General features: G+C 38.3%; 1 protein-coding gene and 1 long non-coding RNA gene across 2 annotated transcripts in view; both read right to left on the reverse strand.

Moving 5' to 3' along the window:
- Positions 1-4,112: 4,112 nt before the first annotated feature.
- LOC118832572 lies at positions 4,113-15,092 on the reverse strand. The gene is made up of 9 exons (XR_005009215.1): positions 14,450-15,092; positions 14,292-14,369; positions 13,338-13,413; positions 12,647-12,703; positions 11,751-11,830; positions 11,440-11,494; positions 10,776-10,860; positions 5,924-6,123; positions 4,113-5,154 (listed from the first exon to the last, which is right to left on the reverse strand). It is a non-coding gene; the product is annotated as an uncharacterized LOC118832572 (long non-coding RNA).
- A 2,454-nt stretch (positions 15,093-17,546) lies between these two features.
- Positions 17,547-22,709, reverse strand: part of LOC118832957 (E3 ubiquitin-protein ligase DTX3L-like) — a 34,264-nt gene continuing 29,101 nt past the window's right edge. The window contains exon 2 of the mRNA XM_036740358.1: positions 17,547-21,868. Within this exon, the coding sequence (XP_036596253.1) occupies positions 19,518-21,794 (2,277 nt within the window). The 5' untranslated portion in view covers positions 21,795-21,868 and the 3' untranslated portion in view covers positions 17,547-19,517. The remainder of the gene's footprint in view (positions 21,869-22,709) is intronic.

Raw genomic sequence — 22,709 nt, forward strand, 5'->3', positions numbered from 1 at the left:
TCCAAAAAATTGGAACCTAAAGAGGTGTCCTCTTATTGGCCAAGGGCTAAACAAAGTGGGGGATATAAATGTCATTGAGTGTTATTTTGCCCTAAGAAATAATGAAATGAATAGTTCCTGAGGAGGAAAGCCTCTAAAAATCAGTATGAAACAAAGTGAGCAGGAGAACTAGGAGAAGAATTTATTTAGTGACAACAATATTCTAGAGAAAAACCATTTCAAAAGACTTTACAACTCAGATTAATGTAATGATAAACCAGCAGGCTAAAGAGAGAAAATGAAACACTACTATTCCTATCAGAAAGGGATGCCCATCGAAGGAGAAATGGCTGAACAAGTTGTGGTATATAATTGTGATAGGATACATAAGAAATAACAAGCAAGATGCTTTCAGAAAGATCTGTGAAGACTTATATGATGCAAAGTGAACATTTTACACAGTAACAGCAATATTGTAACAATGATCAATTGTAAAAGACTTAGCTACTCTGATGGATAAAATGATCCACAACAATTCCAAAGGACTCATGATGAAAAATTCTATCCACATTCAGAGCAAAAACTGATGGAACTCTAGTGCAGATTGAAGTATATTTTTCCACTTTATTTTTCTTAATTTGTTTTTGCGCAACACGCCTCATATGAAAATCTAATTTCCATCACTTCACATGTATAAGTGGTATCATATTGCTTGCCTTCGCAGTGATTGGGGGAGAGGTCTGAAGGAATGAGAGAATTTGGAATTAAAAGTAAAAAAAAATCAATGAAAACTTTTTATTCCCAGTTTTTTTTAATTTGGCTATGATATAATCTTTTATAACTAGGTCATGTATCCATTTGGAGCTTATCAAGGTGTTTAATGTAATATTGGTCCATACATACATTTCTGACAGACTAGTGTCTAATTTTCCCAGAAGGTTTTGTCACATACTTAGTCCTTTCCCCAGTAACTATGGGTTTCAGGCTTATCAATCGCTTTGCTACTGTGATTACTTTCTGCTGTATAGTGTATATTTGATCTGTTTCACTGACCAACCTCTCAAATGCTTAACCAGTAAAAAGTCATTTTAATGATCACTACGTTGTAGCACAGTAATAATAGACCCCCTTCCTTGTCACATTCTTTCCATGGTTAGCTTTGAGATTTTTGACCTTTGTTTCTTCATATGAAATTGGTTATTATTTTTCTTGCTCTATGCAGTGGTTTTTATACTTTGGTATAGCACTGAGTAAGTAAATTATATTAGATAAACCCACCCATTAGCAATTAATGTTTCTCTCATTATTCAAGACTTTTTATTTCTGCAAAGAAGGTTTTATTCTTGGATTCATAGAGTTCCCAGTTGCATCTTGGAAGCTACATTCCTAAATATTTTATATGTCCTGGAATTATTTAGAATGCAGTTTCTCTTTCTAGTTCTTCCTACTGGGTTTTGTTGGTGACATATAGGGATGCTAATGACTTAGATGAATTTATTTTATATCTCACAACTTTGCTAAATTTATTATTTCAATTAATTTTTTGTTTGACTCTTTAGGGGTTTCTGAGTAAATCATCACATAATCTACAAAATGTGAGTCTTTTCTTTCCTCTTTGCCTATGCTCATTTTTTTCTATTTTTATTTCTTTTCTTATTGCAACAGTTAGCTTTTCTAGCACTATGTTAAATAGTAATGATGATAATAGGCATCTTTAGTTTAGACATATTTTTTTGGAAAGATTTCTAACATCTTCCACTTTGTATAATTTTTACTCTTTGATTTAGATAGATATGGTTGACTATATGAAAATAAGGTCATCTGATTACTGTGCTATATAGAGTAATAAAAATGAATGTTTAATTTTGTCACAAGCTTTTTTGTCATCTGTTGACATTGTCAGATGGCTTTAATTATTTATATGATTAACATGATTTATTATCCTCATAGTCTTCCTGATATTGAAGTAACCTTACATTCCTGGCATAAACACAACCTTGTCACCATAATCATTTACATATGTTCTTTTAACTTACAAATATTTTAAAGTTGTGTCCATGTTTATTAGGAATATTGTTCTATTATTTCTTTCTCTACATTGTCTCCCCCTGGCACAGGGATAAATATTTTTATGGTACATATTTGTAATATAGAAAGATTGAAAGGATGTCTGTTTTTGATATTATGGCAATAATATATATGTACCAAAATGCCAGGAATATCCTTATCACTTCTGCATCTTTACTTCCATGGCTTTCTTCAAGCCTCAGATTAAATCTCACCTTCTACAGATCCTTGCTCATTCCATCTAATTGAGCCTTCTCATTTCTTCTATTGCCTATGTATCATGTATATACCTATTTAATTACAGACTTATCTCCATTCTTAGATTTTAAGCTTGTTGAAATAAGTGACTGTTTTTGTACTTTTGCTTTGCTTTGACAAAGAAAAAGAGACATAGACAGACAGACAGACACACACACACAAAAGGAATTATTCAAAGAGGTATCAGTAAGGATAGCTGAAATAATTACTATTTGAAATACCTAATTTATCTCTCAGTTATGAACTTGAGAAGGGAGGCCATCATAAAAGTATAATCTTTCTTCCTAGGCTTGTTCTTACAATATTGCCTTGGAGATGGGGGGCTCAAGCAGATGTTAACTCAGAAAATTTTCTTTTATATAGTTAATTGTTTCTATTTGTTCTCTGAGACACTCATTATTTGGAATTTCACTGTTGTCTTCATTTAGTTCTCTGTCTTTTGTTTGTGGTCCCTGAGCCAATGACTATTATTATTCATTATGCAATTTCTGTAAAGTATATATTTACTATTTCTCCCTTGTTACATTTCTTTCCAATGTTTCTGTGCCCAAATTCAGTCAGTTTTCCTAAAAGGACTATGAGGTGCTGAGAAATAGACACAATCATCGTTGTCCCATTTAGAAAACATCATAGTCTTTTAGCTCTAAATTCTCCACCAATTTGTTCAGTTCTATGTTTTCCATTTTGTTTACTTTCTGTTACTTATTCATAACTGAGGATATTGAAGTCTCCTGTCACTATTGTGTTACCATCTATGTGACCTTGTAGCTCAGTTAATGTTTGTTTTGTGAATTTGTATGCTAAGGTATCTGAAACATATAATTTTATCACTGACATTAGTTTGTCTATGGCTCCTTTGAAAATAATATTCTTATGTATCCTTTTAAATTTTTGAATCTGTTTTGACTCTGTCAGACACCATGATTGCAACTTGTTTTTTTGGATTCACTTAATGTATAGTAAATTTTTCCCCATCTCATCAATTTTATTTTGTGTTTATGTCTTGGTTTTTAAAACTTTTTTTCTTGTAAGTCAGAGATTGTAGGCTTTGTTTTCTTATCCAATCTCTCCCCTCCCTCCTTGTTTTTTGTTTTATTGGATTGTTTAATCCATTCACATTTAAAGTTATGAAAGTTAGGTTTATACTTTTTTCCATTTACCTTTGATGTTTTTTTTCAAGTTAAGATCCCCCCCTTTTCTGCTGTAAACATGGTCCTATGTCTCTTCAGGTACTTTACCTTAATTTTGTTTAAAGGTGGCTCTATTCCCTCTGGAAATCTTCCCCTCACCCCATCTCCTATTTGTTACTATTTTCCCTTTTTAAAAAATTGTAAATTCAAATTTCTTTCCTACTTTTATCTAATTATTTAATTCCTTCCCTCTTTTTCTCTTAGTCAAGTCAATTTCCCTTTCCTTACTTCCCCTTTAACTAGTCATGTTCATTAGTTTTTTTTAATTCATTACTTTACCCCCATTTCCAGAGAAGATTTCTCTTACTTTCTTATCTATTCTCTCTCTCTAATCTACTCTTCCATTTTCTGGTTCATGAACCCTATAATTAGCTAGTCTCTCTCTATTCTCTGTATTCCTCATGGAATCAAAATTTTTGAGGTATCCAATCTGGTCTTTACCTGCAAGGCAGTTTCTACAACTGCCTTATAGAGCTAGCCCAGGGGATTCTACTTTGCCAATTTACTTCATTCTCAGAACAATACCAATTCTTGCAGGTAACAGAGAAGACAGTGTCCTATTCAAAGGAAAATTCTTTGTTTGGGTTTTCATCCTAAGTAATGAGACAAAACTCAGGAAAAAGAGAATTTAAAGCAGTTTATTAAAAGTGCATCTAGGAAGTAACATGTTAACAAGTTGATCACTAAGACATCAGCCAGGGATTCAAGATGGAGACAGTTTTTGTTGATAACTTTCACAACAAGATAAAGACATTTCTAATAGGTCTGCATTAGCAAAAGGGGATGGGACATTGCATCTCAGCTCCTCTCCAACTGCCAGTACATGCAAGCTAACAGTTAGTAGATGACCTGATATGTGAAGATAGCAGGTAACAATACAAAAGCTGCAACTGTTAGGGTGATGCCTCCCCCAACAGTGATTGACAAGCAGGACTGGGAACAATATGTCATCAAGTCAGCATAACTTTCAATAATTCTCCCATTTGGTGCTAACCATATATATGGTACAGCAGCACAACTGGTTTCATCTCACTCCTTTATCCTCAACTGCATCATCCTGGTCTCTGCTACTCATGCCACATCATTTTGAGCAAGCATCTGTGGCTATAAGCTAGGGGACTTAAACTTACAACAGGAAACAAGTGTACTGTCATCATGAGGATCACAAATCATAATCCCATGTTTCCATCAATGCCATAAAGTCAAATAATCTTAGGTATAGAATCATAATCTCATGTATCTCCCAAGGAGACAAACCTTGTTAAATAAGCTCTGTATGTCAACTTAGGCAAGTTAAGCCATTGAGAGGGCTCGTCATGTACTAATTTTAGAAGGGAGATTTACACATTAGCAAGGTCACCAAGAAAACTCAGTAAATATAAATACCATGAAACAAAAGACCAAAATAATACAAGAATGATCATCAATGTTAAATAGGATCAATTCTCCTTGTAACCAACTCTCAATATTCAGTTAATCAGTACATTTCAACTTGAGTCCCAGATGTCCCATGTTTTTGTCTTGTCCCTGGCAACATCTTCCCTTGGACATTGGAGAATAGGTCTCATTCCCAGGGCAGCTCTGAAGTGACTCTTTCCAGTGGGTTTGCTTCTCTGATTCCAAGGCACTTGCAGAGATTCCTAGGTAATTTTACTCAAATCTGTCAGTAACCAGATTCAATACAATTTAGTATAACCTATTAAGTGTGCTTTTTCCAATAACTAATTCATGTGGTCAAAATCCTGCTCAAGTCTTAGGATTCTGGTCTTATTATCAATAGAGCTATGAGAACATCAAATTAGGAACCCATAATTCACCTGAAACTTCAGAAACTCTCAGTTATTACTGATTGTATTTTTTCTTTATAATTATCAACGCAATTTCATATGTAATATCCAGAACCCAATTTTTAGAACTTATTATTATAACATGTTCAGGGCCTGTATATATAATTGTCTGATCTTGTTGCTTTCTCAAAACTTTCCATTTTTGGTAATCTTCCTGTAGGAGGAGATACTTTAAGGACCTTTTCCAATCAATAAATACATAGCTACCACCACTCACTGTAAGTAGATTCTTTTTATCCATAGGTTCAACAGGTACACAAATGAACTTGCTTAAAAGATACTTATTTAGTATTGTAATGACAAGCTTCTACTGTTTACCTATCCTGATAAGAGAGATTTGCTAGGAGAGGAAGAAGGAGGGACATAAGTATAATAGCATCAAAACTGGCCCTCTAGGCCTAAGCCTAAGGGTACAATATGACTCAAGAAAGGGATATAAGGATAAAGCATCCTTAGCTCTGTTTGATATCAGGTAAGTCATAGTTAAGTTTAAAGGCCAGCTAATTATACAACAATGTTCCACCTCATTCACAGGGTATAATAGCCAAGTCAGGCTCAGGATTAACCAGGTTGAAAACATACCTAATCATAAAGGAATAGCACAATGGTGAAATTAAGTCAAGAGAATCCTCCCTTAGGTGATGCCAAGGTCATTCCCTCAATCTTTCCCAGGCCCCAGTATCCACCGGCAGTAGTTTCCAGATTACACTCCCTTTGGGCAGTATATGGTATCCCCCTTGAAAGGTGAACTATTAGCTTCATAATAATGCAGACAATCACACCTGAAATCCAAATTTAGGATAACATCAGATTACAATCCCACAAGATTTTACCTCAAATAGCAAGTTTCATTTATTACATCTAATTTCAGCAAAATACAGTTGTTATTATATCTCTCATGGTGTTGCAATAATAAAACATTTACCAGGACTTTAAAAATTTACTCAACAACCTTTCCTTTCTTTTCTTTTTCCTCTTCTTTTTCAGTTTAAACTTATCCTGGTATAAAAATCAGTCACCATAATCAAGAAAATAATTACACTCTGGAATTCCACAGAGGCAGAGAATATATGATATAATTTACTCAAAAACACTGGTCACTTGCTGTCAACCTCCACGCTAACAGATATCCATCTCTTAAGGTATTTTATATTCACCCCTTAAAGCAAGAATAGATCTTTAAGACTGGAGTTTTGTGAGACTATGTTGCCTAAAGGTGTAACTTCAATATGTGCCATTCTAGGTACAAGTCCATAATCATACAAGTGATTGGCAAATAAACTTAAATGAAGCTCACTCTTTATTATAAGCAAGCTTGAACATTTATGCCCCAGTTTAGCAAGGAGTAGAAGAGGGGATCCCATTTTCTTAGTAAACCAGTTCATTGTTTAGGAATTTCACAACACTAGCAAGCTGTTTCACAAGGCTCAGATTTTATGACCTTGCCCAAGCAGATAGTCTCAAGAAATTTTGGAAGTTTATAAATATGCAGATTTTGCAAGGTCTTTTCTTTGCACCTTTTCCCATACAATAAGTAATTATCAATTTTCCCTTTTAATATACCCAATTAAATACTTGATAGGTTTTTACATTATGACAATAAATACTAATGACTTAATAATTTCACAGTAACCAGATCAAAAGAAATTTTCATCATGTCTCATACAGTGGTTTCCCAGGATCTACAATACAAGGAAGTTTAGAAAAACAGTAACAGCATAAACAATATTATGGATTATTAAAACATAACAGAATTTGGAGGTACACGTGACTGGATGCAAAATAACATTAATTTTTTTGAATGCATCTTTGAATCCTTTTACACAGAAATATCTTCATTTTGTGGCTTTTAGGTTATTACACTGATCATATCTGAAACCTGGTATAAAGTTATCAAGTATGGAGAAATTGCATCTAATTAAAGAAATAATCATTTTAACAATAGTTAGTTGGCATTTATATAGTGCTTGCCATATGCCAGCCACAGTGTTAAATACTTTATAATCACGTGATCCTTACAACAACTCAGGGAGGTGAGTTATTTCATCTTTCCCTTTATAGATCGCCAAACTGAGGTAAACTGAGGTAAAGTCACACAGTCAATGAATTTCTAAGACTGGATTAATTGCTGAGATTGGAATTTTTCACTTAGGTTTTCCTGAGCAATGCATTTTCTAGAATTTTTTTTCTTTTGCCTTAATGCCAAATAACAAATGCATTTTTTCATTAACTGCTGATTTACCACAATTATCCTGATTGTAAAACACATTTTACTACAAATGTGACCACATTATGATTTAGTTTCAGGACCAAATCAAATCTGTTCTTATAATCACTAATGGTAATATGTAAATGCCAATTCATCCAAGGGTCATTTACTGCTAGCCCTTCAAATTATAGGGCCAGTTACTTTCAGTTGGTCTACTGACAAAGATTTAAAGCGACAGTTTTGTATTTTCACATCTCTTTTAGGATCCATGAAACTTTTCTGAAACAGAAATTCAAAACATAATCTGTGTTATGCAATAATGAAATTATCAATGGATACTCCTCACAAAAGGATGAAAATAGACCTTGCTAATGCTTTGCTATCCCCAAGTAATTCAATGCTATAAATAAATTTCTATATTTTCCATATCATAAAGAATAAATAAATATAGTTCCTCATATCCTTCTTCTCTGATTGAGATCAGACCCTTCGTCACTTCTCTTTCCAAATTTCTACATCCCTATACTTTCAAGCCATCTATTCATACTATCAGTGAAAAAGAGATAACTTTTCTTAACTTCCTGTCCATTCCCTTATGTGCCTAATTTGGTTAAACTTTACATCCTCTTTTCTTTTAAGCTTAGATTAAAGCCCATCACTACTGCATTTGTCTTGTTTCTTCCATATTATGTCCAGACACTTCCCTTACCCATCATAACTCAGACTGTCTACAAAACTGATCTTCACTTTCCTGATTTTTTGTCCTCTTTCTCTTCTCTGCCCTCCAGCTTGGCCACAGTCAGAAAGGGAGAGAGATTGTCCTTTATTATGCTCATGTTTAAAAACCTTGAAAGTTCTATTTTAGTCTTCTTAAAAGGGGTACCTAGTACCTAGTTACCTCTTCTATTTCCTGTTTCAAAGCCTTTCTTAACATCACTGAAAAATCCCTGGTTTGCCCAGCCTATAGATCTTCATATCACATTTAGAATGCCCACCTGACTAAATACAATACCTAAGATCCCATCCTTCATCCTGCCAAAATATATTTTTCTTTTCCCCTATAATTTCCCCAGTCCCTACCTATCCTCATTGCTCAGTGGTGGACATATATGTATGGCAGGATGCTTCCTGAGTTACTACAACTTGTCTACTCCAGAGTTACCTGAAGGCTCACTCCTCTCACTCCTTTTATAAATCCTGCTATTCCCATGCAAATGCAGGCAAGGCCATTTATTTACCTGCCCCTTCCTGGTGAGCCTTCAGCCTTTCCTTCTGTTTTCCTTTCTTTGTGCACAAATGAAAAAAAATTGATTTGGGAACCTATTTCTCAATTTTCTGTCATGAGTCTGGGGATCTAAGTTCTCTGCCACTTCATGCCTTACCTAACTGCTGGAGTGGGCCACCTATCAGGCAGTATCTGATTGCTGGCTCCAGCAGTGGAGCAGGCCTACCCAAAGTGTTAGCCAGGGGTGAAAACCTCAAAAGTTCCTGGTGGTGTTCCATTTGTTAAAAGAAAAATTCTTTGTTTAGGCTTTCCTCCAGATATTAAAAGGAGTTTATTAAAAGTACATCAAGGTAGAAACACATTGACAGGCTGATCACTAGAGATGGAGTGAGCTTTTATGGATAACTTTCATAATGAGATAAAGATAATTTACATATGTCCACATCAGCAAAAGAGGATGGAACATTGCGTCTCAGTTCCACCCCAATGCCATTAGGTGCTAGCTAACAGGTGGTAGGTGACCTAGTACTTGAGGGATAGCAGGAAATGCAAAAGCTGCAGAATGGGTGATGCTTACCCTAACAGAGCAGTAAAAAGGCCTCCCTAACAGTGATAGACAAGCAGGACTATATTTACATGAAGAAATGTTTTAAATCACTTTGATTAGGGAAATGCAAATCAAAACAACTCTAAAGTACCACTTCACACCTATCAGATTGGCTAATATGACAGAAAAGGGAAATGACAAATATTAGAAGGGATGTGGGAAAATAATGACATAAGGAAATAAGTTAAATAAGCACTCTTGGTGGAGTTATGAACTAATCCAACCATTCTAGAGAGCTAAAACTGTGCATATCCTTTGACATCTCAATACCATTACTAGGTCTGTATCCCAAAGAGATTTTAAAAAAAGGAAAAAAGAAATATTTGTACAAAAATAATTATAACAGCTCTTTTTGTGGTGGCAAGGAATTGGAAATAGAGGGGATGTTCATGAACTTGGGAAGGCTGAACAAGTTGTGATATATGATTGTAAAGGAATCCTAATGTGCCATAAAAATCTAAAATAGAATGTAGTATATCCTCATAAATTTACATTCACGTTATTGTTCTTAATAAAACAGTATAAATACTACTAGTTGGTTTGTGACTAATCCCTTGCTATTTGTATGCTATTATGTTTCTACCAATTTTTGAATCTGAACAAATAGATAAGCTATTAGTAACTGATTTAGGTGCATTGTGGCATTAAGACAGAAGGTGCATTCACCCAATCACAGACACCTGGACAGACAGAATTTCTAAGCTATGGCACAAGCTTTAGTGCTCCTCAACCTGGACAGGCACTGTACAGTTACCAAATGCAAGGTCTGTATTCATTTTGGCATTGTATTTTCTCTATCATATTTCTTTTAATCACAATAAAAGGGAGAAAGGTGGGAAGAGAGAATTCAGAACTTACACTTTTTTAAAGTCTAAATTAAATGAATAATTTTTTTTAAAAAAGTGATTGTAAAAAAAAAAATAAAAAAAAAATAAAAAAGGTGATTGTGAACAGCAAAATGTCTTTAAAACTTGGACATGGAAATATGAAAGCTCAATCAGGAATCCCGCCTAAGCCACTTATGAGATGTGTCATCCTGTCAAAGTCCTATTTCATGTTTTAGCATCACTTAATTCTTCTGCCAACTGGACTACAAAGAGCATCAAAATCAGAAGTCTGCTGCTGGGTCAGAGAAGAAAACATGCATACACTGTATTCCATAAATGACATTTGTTACAGCTGTTTCTGTTTTTGTAGCTGAAGATATAATTGTGGTTTTTGTTGCTGTTGTTCTTGTGATTAATCCTTGAACAGAAAGGAAAAGTCCCGGAAGGCCTGGAGTACAACAATGGAATCTGTCCATTACATTATGGCAGAGTATTTAAGCAAAGCCAAACACCACTTCCAATGGCTACCTTCATCCATTTCTCCCAAAGGAACTGAAGAGACTTACCTTTCAAAAGGAAGAGGGATATTTCCATGAGGAAACTTGTAAACAAGAGGGTGACTCCTCAAATCTTCCAGGATATTACTAAATCCTAAAAATAAGAAGTACAGAAGGATGTGGTTCCACTGGGGGTTAGAGGAAAAGAAATGGCAAGATGGACTGGGACTAAGAGGAAAAGAGTTGGAAAGACTGACTGTGTGGGTAGCCCTGCACATTTTCCAACTGTCTGGCATCCCAACTATTTGCAGTTTCTTGTCCTGCTGACTCCATTTGATAGAGCCAGGAGAATAGAAATTACAAGGAAGAAGAAATTTTTATCAATATGGAGGAATGGCTCTGTCCAGAGGCTTCCATCAGGGCTCTGCCAAGCAGAAGGTCTAATGCACATACCACTCACATTCTTTCAATTAGCTCTTGGCAAACTAGAGAACCTTACTCTCCTCACTTGTTTGTAAAGGGGCTTTCAAGCAAATGGCCCCTGAAAAGGCTTGTAGTCCTACCTATGTGGACTCTGCATTTTTAGGGATGCCAAGGATGGCAAGAATAGACATATATGTGGCAGGGAGAGAAAATGAATGGTTGAACAGAAAGGGCCCAGATTGCTAAGAGGCCACATCCTGACCTGCATGGAGAGGAAGCCTGGACTTCACATCTCAACTCATCTACTTACCAGACATGTCAAGAAGGCCAAGTCACATGACCTCATTCATTCTCAGCTCTTTGACCTGCAAAATCAGAGCAAGAAAATCATCAGTCTCACAGTTCTCTCTGAGGCTCAACAGGCACACAAAATGTAGAGCTTGAAACATAAAAGCCAGTGCTTCTTTTTCTTATTACTAATGTGCATGACCACTTCCAAGGAAAGATATATCAGGAGTTTTCAGGGGAACTATTTCAAAGGTCCATTAGGGGCTAAACTGACTTATCCCCCAGACCTAACTTATTCAAATTTCTGAAACAAATGTAAATCTGGAAACTCACTTTTGAAAAGAAACAGTGACCTTGTCAAAATGAAATCTGTCCATAAGGGGAAAGTTCCTCCGCTCTTCCTGGGAATAAACCTAGAACCAATCAACAGAAAAATAAAGTCAACCTTAAGGCAATGAGAAGGTGCAAGGAGAAACTAATATGGTGGGGAGGTCCCAGAATCTGATCCCAGCCTGTAAGAATTTTTGCTCTTGGAAATGTCCACCAATTTTGCCACCCTTGAATATATATATAAGATGAAGAAAAATGAAATGGCATCAGGGAAATACAAAAGGGAGAGGAAAAATACACAGCCTTGTCTATCATTTCAGTGTCAACAGATCAAGACCTGGGTTCTTGGGGAAGGTGAAACACCTAATCGAGCCAAGGATGATGGCATGGTGAAAGGAAATGAAACACAGGAACAAAAACGATGGCAGACGGCCAAACCTCTTAGAGCCTTGACTTGGAGCCAGGAAGGCCCGACTAGCAATCCCACCTCAGCCACATAGGAGGTGTGTCCTCCTGGCCTGAGTAACTTCCCATGTCTTAGCTTCAGTTAATTCCTCTGTCAATTGGACTAAAAAGAGCATCAGAATCGGAGGTCTGCTGTTGGCTCAAAGGAGATAACATACACACACTGTACTCCTTCAATGATATTTGTAGTGCTTGTTGCTGATTTGGTAGTTGAAATTATTATAGCCCTTTTTTTGCTGTTGTTATTGTGATTAATCCTGATGGAAAAGATCTGGCAGGGCTGCAGTGGAAGAAAGGAATCTGTCCAGCATATTATGGCAGACCCTTTAGGCAAGGCCCAATGCCTTGCCCAAGGGCAAATGTCATCCATTTTTTTCAAAAGAAAGAACTGAAGAGACTTACATGTACATTTAGAAGGGAAGAGGGACGGTTACCTGAGGACATTTGTGGATGAGGGGGCCCCTTCTCAAATCTTTCAGGGTATCTCCGTCCTGGGAAGGAAATGTACAGAAATGATATGAGGCCTCAGGGGTTTAGAGGAACATAAATGGCAAGACTGACAACATGGATAACCCTACACACCATCTAGGCTGTCCCGCATCCCAACCACTTGTAATTTATTGTCTTGCTGACTCCATTTGATGGAGCCAGGAGAATGGGAATGACAAGAAAGAATCAAATCTGACTGAGGTACAGGCACACTCAGGGCAGTATCCAGTGGCCAGCATCTAGAGTTAGCTGAGCAGAGGACCTGATGAATATGTCAGACACATTATAGCAATTAGGCCTTTGAAAACCCACTTAGCTTCACTACCAAGAGAAGGGGAATCAGAGTGCTGTTGTTGGCTCAAAGGAAATAGCATAAATACGCCGCATTCCACAAAATATATTCATGGTGATTGTTTCTGTTTTTGTATTTAGAGGTATTATAATTGTTGTTTCTGTTGCATTTGTTATCGTGATTAATCATGAACAGAAAGGAAAATACCTGGTATGTCTAGAGTACAAGGATGGCATTTGTCCATCACCTTAAGGCAGAGCTTGAAGGCTGGGCTGGATTTCCCCCCCTCCAAAGGGAATCATCATCCATTTTCCCCAAAAGAAAAAGGAACTGAGGAGACTCACCTTTTCAAAGAGAAGTGGGATGGTTGCAACAGTGAACCTGAGGGTGACTTCTGAAATCTTCCAGGTTAATATAATCCTAGGAATGGGAAGTCCAGAAATGAAGCGAAGCCTCTGGGGCTTAGAGGAAAGGAGAAGGCAAGACTCAACATATGGGTGGCCCTGCACATTATCCCAACTCTGTGACATCCCAGCTATATGAAATTTATTTTCCTGTGGCCTCCATTTGATGGAATCAAGAGAGGGGAAATGACGAGGAAGAATAAAATCTGACCAAGGTAGATGCACATTCAAGGTAATGTCCAGGAGGCTGCCTCTGGAGTCGGCCCAGCAGGGGATCTAGTGTATATGTTAGACACTGTCTACTGATTAGGATTTTGAAAACCACGTGGGCCTCACTTCCCTCACTTCTCTGATGAGGGGCTTTCAAGGAAACTGCCACTGAAAAGGCCTATAGTTCTAGTTCTATGGACCCTGAATTTTTAGGGTAATGTAGGATGGTAAGAATGAATACATATGTGGCAGAGGAGAAAAAACAACAGATGACAGGAAGCATTCGAAATCGCTTGGTGGTCAAGACCTGACCTGGAGGGTCAGGAAGCCTGGACTTTACCTCCCAACTCATCCACTTACCAGACCTCTCAAGGTAACCAAGTTACTTAACCTTTGTTATTCTCTGGTCTCTCCCCTGCAACATTGGGATAAAAAAATTACGAATCTTACAGTTTGCTCATAGGCTCAAAAGTGACCCAAAATGTAGAGCTTTCTTTATAGAAGTGAGTTATTCTTTTTACTGGTACAGGTACATAGGAGCACTTGCAAAGAAAGATGTCTCAGGAGTGCAGTGGAACCATTTCATTGGCCCATCAGGAGGCACCAGCCCAGGGTTGCCCTGACTGATGCTCCCACTTCCAACCTCTATACATTTCTTAAGCAAATTCAATTCTGGAAACTCACCTTTCTGAAATAAGTGAGCTTTTCAAATTGAAATTTGTCCAGAAAAGGGAGATTGCACAGCTCTTCACTGGAATGATCCTAGGACCCACAAATGGAGAAATCATGTTAACTTTAAGTGACACACAGGCAAAAAGATGCAGAACCTGAAGGAAACTCACTTTGTAATGGTGCCAGCTGTGACAGGACATCTGTGCACAGGCGTTAGACTGCTAAACTCTTCCTGGGAGTGCTCCTAAGAATGAAAGAGTGCAGGAATAAAATTAACCTTAAGGGACTCACAGGAAAATAAAAGAGAAATTGACCCACGGTTGACCCTTGACTCCAACCCGGACCTGGGCATCCTTTGCCACTTGCAATGATTTATTTTTACTTCTTACATTCAATATATGCAGGAATGAAGGAAATGAAAAGGCACAAAAACAAGAAAAACAAGTTGGAGGAAAATTAAATACAGTGGTCATTGTGTCCTTTGAGGGAAGGTGGCAAGGGATCAGGCATCTTCATCTGCCCCAAAGGACTTCCCTCTCCATGGGAGTCTACCACCTCCTGCTACCCACTCTTCATCAGCTTCTTCAGTTGAGAAAAGGAGTCTAATGTTCTTCTAACCCCATGCCTTGTGCCTTCCATCCCCTGCTGGGCACAGCAGGACCCCTGCAAGAATGTGGCAAGAGGCTAGGTCAGGAATCTTCCATCTGCCCCAAATCAACAACTTCCATCTGTACAAACACAAGGCAACCTCTACCTCCTACTGCCAGCCCCATCTCTTAACTAAGATCTGGAGAATCTCTGAGGCAAACAGGAACAACCTACCTTTTCACATCAGGCCTTCCATTTCTTGCCGTGCCTGTCTCTTGAGGGAAGAGGAAAGTTGGTGGGGAATTGGACTTCTGACTGTTTCTTGTTGCACAGGTGTGACTTTCACTTTTTGCTGTACCCTTTTCCTGCCTAATCTCCACCCTTCAGAGGGAAGAGGACTAGAGAGCAGGATTTCCCATATGAACATCTGAATGTATTATTTCCATCTTATATTGTACTTACTCCAGCCTTATCTCCAGCATCCATTGGGAAGAGGAGTGGTACCCTCCACTCAGTGAGGAATATTTTCATACCTGGTCACACCCCTCTCATTTCAGTGATTCTGAACCCCTGAAGATCACCATCCAAACCACATTCCACACCCCTACTAGCCAATTATTTTCCCCCTTCACCTCAGTCCTCTCACCTGTAAGTAACTCTCACGCCACTCAACCCTTCCACTGTGTCTTGTACAATACCTGTTCCATACACAAAAATTGTCCTTCGTGCTAAATCATTTTCTATCCCACTCCTTCCATATACAGGTATTACTGAAAACTGGCTACTTCTAGATGATACCCTCCCTGGTCAATCTTTCTAGTATTGACTTCACCTTCTCTCATTCTCCTCATATATTACCCTTCAATCCAGTGACTCTGATCACCTAAATGTTCCACAAATAGGACACCCCATTTTGGGCATTTTCTCTGGTCCTCATGCCTGTAACTTATCTGGACTTCATCTACTCTACCTACTAACTTCCTTGACGGATTAACTAAACTCCCATTTTTTACAGGAACACTTTCCCTGCCCTCTTAATTCTAGTGCCCTCAATCTTAATTAGTTACTATTTATTCTGTAGTTTGTGTTTGTTTTGCATGTTGTCTCCCCCATTAGATTGTAAGCTCCATGAGGGCAAGGATTATCTTCCGCCTCTTATTGTACCCTCACTGCTTAGCACAGTGCTTGGCCTAGAGTAGATATATAATGTTGATTGACTTATAGCAGACTGCCTATATGTATATACTCTGGATGATACTGTTTTCTTCTTTTCAAACATTTTATTTTATTTCAAGAATTGTCTCCGCATAAGTTCATTCCAACCTGAAAAATTGGCTCACTAGTCAGGATTCTCAGGCACTGAAAGTGTTGTGAGTGAACTCCTTGTGGGTATTCATGGCTACCTACTAGCAGGTGAGTGACCCTGACTTTCTAATAAGTATCCATCCCAGGACTCCACCAACCAATGTCTTAGGAAGTAAAGAGCTTTGAAGAAATCGGAGACAAGGTATTGTAAACTGGAGAATGGTAGAGCATGCTCTGAAAAGATCCTTTCTGGATCTCTACTGGCCAAAATGGTAGAGAAATATGGTGAGCTTTGTTCATTGATGGCAGGTCTCTATCTCAAGGGTTTGATATCTTTCTGTCCAGTGTGGAAGATTATGAAAAGCCAGATTTGCAGCGCCTAGAGGAAGGTTTATTTGAGTTAGGTAAGTTAGCAAACCCAATGGGATTTTGAGTAACACTGTATTCAGAGCAAAGGTATTACTCATATCTTTGAAGTGGGTATTATGCTTCCAACAAACTTAAGAAGGATTTGTATAGTCAGAAGAAATGGAAATAAATGGAAGAAGAGGTAAGACATGTAAAAGCTTTCTCACTCTCTCAAAACCCTCTGTTCAAATAGGACCTTTAATTGAAAAATCATGCTTTTTTGCAATTACTTGATTCGCCTGTTGATCTGGTGGGAAGATCTGTATAAATTACGGTACATATTCTGCACCCCAGTGGGGGTGTTTTTGGAACTTGAGTAGGAAAAGGCTGATTTAGGCTGATGTGGCTTCAGGTTCAGGAAGAGGACAAAGGAAAGTGGCAGTTTCACCCCATGCTGGAAAAGCACTCTGAAATAAAGGAAACTTAGTCTGTATTGTGGGCCTGGCCTAGGAATGATTTTGGCTTAATAAAAGGAATTGAACCCCTTAAAATCAGTTATTCCAAGGATACGTCATGGCCATGCATTAAGCAATACACTGTCTAAAGTTCAAATTGAAGGACTATAGTCAATATTTGAATATTTAGAGAAATGAAGACTTACCAAAAAGAGGCAGTGCCCATGCAGTACCCGATTTTACTGGTAAGAAAAGAAGGAAAATTAGATAATGTTAACCTGTGTATCAGGTTTATCCAAATTTAAGCACCCTGTGATTCACCTACTATCTTTCCTAGACATTAGCAGGAAAATTTAAAGTTGTTTACTCCATCAAAAAGTCCACCTTAATTCATTATGCCTTCCCAGCCTTCAGCTTGTGCTTGGGTGCTGAATAATTTTGGCTCCTGAATTCTCCACACTTGAGACTCAAGCATCCTCCTGGCTCACATGAGGGAATTGCTGATTTGTGCCTCATAAAAAGATAAAAGTATAGATGAATTTGTTTACATACTAAATCATCAATCTCTCTCTCAGTTTGTAATGATTTTAATAGAGATATAAACATAAAGACAATAAGGAACTGAACAAATTGCCAGAGAAACTAGATCAGAAAGACTTCTAGCATCTTCTAAATGGGGCTACAAAAGAATACACATTTCACAATAGCAAATGGAACTTTTACAAAAATTGACCATGTCAATTTAGGGCACAGAGATACTATAAACAAATGTCAAAACACAGGAATAGTTAATAAATTCTTGACAGACAATAACTTTTTTCTGATAATTACACAGTTTTCACTTTATTAGAAGCATCTGACACAGCCATTAAATCATGTCTCCCTTAACATAAGCATAGGGCCAGGTGCAGATGAGTTGATTATTTAAAGAACCAACTAGATATCATTTGAGCTACAACACTTAGCCTTCTGTACTGGGGCAATGGGATGTTGTATTATCACCAACAAGCTGTTTGTAACTGGGAAAAGAACCTCTCTGTATCACAGGTTCTCTTTCTTTCTCCAAGCAATGCGACAGGATTCAATATTTCAGCTCCAAATGAATATTTCTGCTTAGTTTTCATAACAAATACCAAAGGCGGACTCATTCAGAGACGAATGGGCCTCTCATCTGTTGCCCTAGAACTATGCTTTTGAGGGGGCACCTAGATCAATAGCATCTTGAGAAGGCAATTTTGTGAAAGTTAAAAGTCAGAAAATATTTGGATATGAATGTGGTCTCACTAAGACTAGACAGAGCAATTACCACAAAGTACACCCCAAAAGGTGAGCTAAGAATGTAGAGAACCAGGGCAGCACACAAGCCAATGCCATTTGCCTGTTCATCTGGAAACTCTGATTCCCAGGTCAATGAGCCTGCCCATAGCCAGTCAGTCAACAATCTATTAAGTGCCTACTGTATGCTAGGCACTGTGCTAAGTGCTGGGGACACAAAAGAAGGCAAAAGACAATCTCTGCTCTCAAGTAGCTCATAGTCTAATGGGGAAGACAATATGCGAACAACTATGTACAAACAAGCTACATACAGGACAAATTGGAGATAATCCACACAGGAAAAGCACTAGCATTAAGGGGGTTTGGGAAAGGCTTCACGTAGAAGGTGGAATTTTAGGTAGGACTTGAAAGAAGTCAGGGAAGCTGGTCAGCAGAAATGTGGAGGAAAAGGATTCCAGGCATGGTGGACATCCAGTGAAAATGCAAATCTGGAGAGATGGAGTTTCTTGCACAAGGAACGCCAAGGAGGCTAGTATCACTGAATCACAAAGTACATGTTGTGGAAGTAAAGGGAGTGGCAAGTTTATGAAGGGCTTTGAATGCCAAACAGAGGCTTTTTCTATTTCTTCCTGATAGTGATTGGAAATCACTGGAATTGACTGAAGACAGAAATATCTTTCCCCACTCCTTAATTTACATTAAATTTGCCAAAACCCCAGGATGGAGAGTTTCTTTCTGAAGTGAAGGACTCATGTAAATACTTGAAGACCATAATCTTCTTCAAGATGTCTTCCAAACTTTTTAATGTTCCTGGTGGCCATTCCAGTTAGAAGTAAGCTAGCTCTGGTAAGTTCTGAAGCCAACAACAGCTTTCCACAAAGAATGTGAATGGACTTGAGGGTCAATCATCACCTCGTGCAGGTGGTACAATGAAAAGTTCTTTAACTCCAGCATCTCTGGTGACAGCAAAATGGAGACAGGCAGGTAAGCACTGAGAGATACACTTTGGGTTCTCACTAGAACAACTTTTCATTACTATGAGTCTCTCAGTTTGTCTAAGAAGAAAAAAAGTCACGAAAGTAAGACAGGTTAGCACATAACATTTCATCCCACTCAGCCCTAAGAAAACTAATTTCTTCTCAAATTCTTTTATTTTTCTCTAAATGGTGCCTACACACATATATTTTAATGATCATTTTGATTCCTTTCCACACATACAGCTTTTGCCAGCCCAGCTGTCAAGGAATCCTTGAAGCTTTCAGCACTCTTACTCAATTCCTTTTGCCTTCAGCTCCAGCTTGACTCGCTGCAGATAGCTGGGATCAGGGTAACCAAAGTTTTCTGGCCCGCCGAATTGGAGAGTTTTGTGGTGAATATCATTCCAAGTGATCACATCCTTGACTCCTGATGTTCGAGACTGTCCTACTGTGAAAATCAGCCTTTGGTCAAAAGCTCTTCGGAGGAGAAGCAAAACCTGCCGTCCTTCTTCATTATTTGGCAAGTATGCCACCCGTCTTGTTCCTTCATAGCGTTTTCCTGGGTTGGGATGATCATCTGTCTGGATGCCTCCCCGCATGTCATAATGAATCACAATAGTGCCACAGGAATTATAACCCGGAAGTGAAGATGTTCTGTAAGAGGTTGTCATTGTTCCATCTGGCTGATTCCCTTTCACAATACCATAGGAAGTCTGGCACACAGGGCACACTGGCTTATGTTTCATGGCTTCTCTGATACAAGGGCCACAGAACTCATGCTTGCACTTTGGGAGGACTTCTTTGTTTTGAATGCTTTCCATACAGATGACACATTCCTCCTCCTCTTCCTCTTTCTCCTCTTTTCCTAAGTCCCACCAGTTAGGCAATCCCTTGAGGGGAGGTAAAGCCATGTTGAAATCAGCACCAATTCTGTCCAAGGGGGACCTGGAGTCTCTATTCCAATTCGCAAGAGAGGGAGGTGGCCCTTGTCTTGGCTGAGGAGCAGGAGCTTCAATACCAAAATATCTCTTAACATATTTCACCGCTTCTACAAGGTACCTGGCCAAACCAGTCAGTATCAGTTCTTGTTCATTCCACTCCAAGTTTATATAGGGGTGCTTTCTTTCAAAGTCTTCAAAGAATGCCCTTTCAGGCCAATACTTTCTCTCTTGGTTTAATGGTTTCAGCATCACTACCTCTTTGACAATCTGAGGTAAGAGCATCTGAAAGATATCAATGAAATCTTCATAAGCATGTGCAGAGAGGTCTAAGCCTTTGTCTTTTGGTTTAAAGAAAATGAGGGTTTTCCGAGTTTGGGGATTGTTCACCAATTCCATTACAGTGTCATATTTTGTCTCTATTTCTCTGAATTCTTGGCACAGAAGACGCAAGGGAGCAGTATCAACCTCAATTCCATTCTTCATCATGTTTTGGGAGGCCATCGCTTCCAGAGGTTGTTTGCGGGAGAAGTTTGCTTCAATGAAATGCTGAGCTCCTATGATTTCCTGTGGGTTTCCCCAGAGGATTAAGACTTTTCCTTCAGCTTTAATACGGAGGCCTTTAAACATTTCAGTCAGTGTTTTTTGGACGTCATGGGCCAGCTTATTATCTGTGAAATGAATATCCTGACGGGTCACATTCTGTATTTCCCTCTGAAATGCTCTGATAAAAGTTTCTTGAGCTGCTTTTCTGTCCCTTGACTTACTTGTCTCGAAGTCTAAGCACACATTGCCCATAGGATATGACACGGTACTTTTGATTCGTACCTGATACTCACTTTCTATTCTGTCCAGAGTTTCAGGAAAGAAATATTTGAAATATTCAAACAAATGTGATGGAACTGAGATAAGGTCTGACTCTTCTTCTGTTCTGTCTTTTGGGTTTGAGGGAAGAGTAGGACTATTACAGTCTTTTGGCATAACTTGCTCAATTTTTTTTGCTGTGGCTGAGTTGGAAATGGCCACTTTCTTGTTATTTTTCAGGATGCTGTCACTTAAGAACTGATAAGTTTTTTCAATATCTTCGTAGTCACCAATCACTTTCTCAGGTCCATCATGGCCTCCCTCTATTCTGAGATTTGGGCAGAGGTTAATAATTTTCTCCCTTTGCTCTTCAGAAAGCTTGAAGTTCAGCTGGGCCTCCACATAGAGAAATATCTTTTGAATGATGGAATTAGAGGACCTAGCAGTACCTCCTGCATCTGGGTTCTTCTCACCTGGAGATCCCTTTGGGAGTGACTGAGTCTGAGAGGAAAGCTGGTTTACCTCCAAAGTAGTGTTCTCTCCTGGGTCTTCATTTGCTTCTATGAAGACATCCACATGAGCTGTATCAGTGACTGCCACAGAATGATCTTTCTTTGCTATCACACCTTCCTTGGCTTGTCTTTTATAAAATTCTACCCAGAAAGTGCCTTCGCGGGGACCAATTTTGACCTTGCACTTGCCTCCCCCGGACCTCCATGGGTTCTGGAAATACTTTTGTAACTTCCTCTCCATTCTAGGGTAGCTCTCAGACACCCGGACCAGGACCCGGTACAGCGGGCTGTGGGCAAGGCTGCTAGTAGCCATCACGGCAGAGTAGGGACTTGTGAGTTGAAGATCCGGGGCTGCGACGTTTGTTCAGTGTGCTCTGGAGTGGGAAACTGGGGAGCAGAGAGGGGAGACAAAAGGGTGCTGTCAGCTCACTACCCCCACCTCTCTGCCCAGACAATAACTTAAAAAAATTCTAATTGGTTCAGACTGCACACACACACAAGACAGAGAACCAAATGGCAAGTTAACAATGAAATCCTAAATAATGAGAAGTTCAAAAAATAATTTTTTTTAAATCAAGTAATTATTTGAACAAATGACAAGGGGAAAAATGAGGAAGATGATGATGAAGAAACAATATACAACAATTTCCAGAATGCAGATAAAGCAGTCCTAAGGAGGAAAAAATACATATATCTTTACAAACACACATTAACAACACAGACGATAAGAGGAATAATGAACTGAATATTCATTTAAAAAATTAGAAAGCCAACAAATAAAGAAGCTTAAAATAACCATCACAGTGATGTTAAAAAATTGAGGAGAAACAGATAAATTGAAAACAAAAATACTCCAAAGATATGATATCTAACACTAAAGGCTGGTTCTTTGAAAAGAATGATGAACTTGATGAACCTTTAGCTAATCTGATTAAAAAGAAGAGAGGAGAAAATCAAATAAAGAAAATAACAAATGAGGAAAGTGAAATCTCAACAGAACCAGAAGAAAAAAATAACCAGCATATTGTGTACAGTGTTAACCATAAGCAATATGAAAAGTCCATGAGACATGCTGTAACTGGAGTAATTATAAGAGAAAGGCATGTGCATGTGGCGACTCCCATACCAAGGTGCCTAACAGTGCAGAGCAAGCCTTGGTATTTAAGTTACAGGGAAAAGGGGTAGTCATAGGGGAGGGGAAAAGGACCAATTTCCTCCCATAGGGGAG

This window comes from Trichosurus vulpecula, chromosome X (genome assembly GCF_011100635.1).
Source record: "Trichosurus vulpecula isolate mTriVul1 chromosome X, mTriVul1.pri, whole genome shotgun sequence".
Lineage (NCBI taxonomy): Eukaryota > Metazoa > Chordata > Mammalia > Diprotodontia > Phalangeridae > Trichosurus > Trichosurus vulpecula.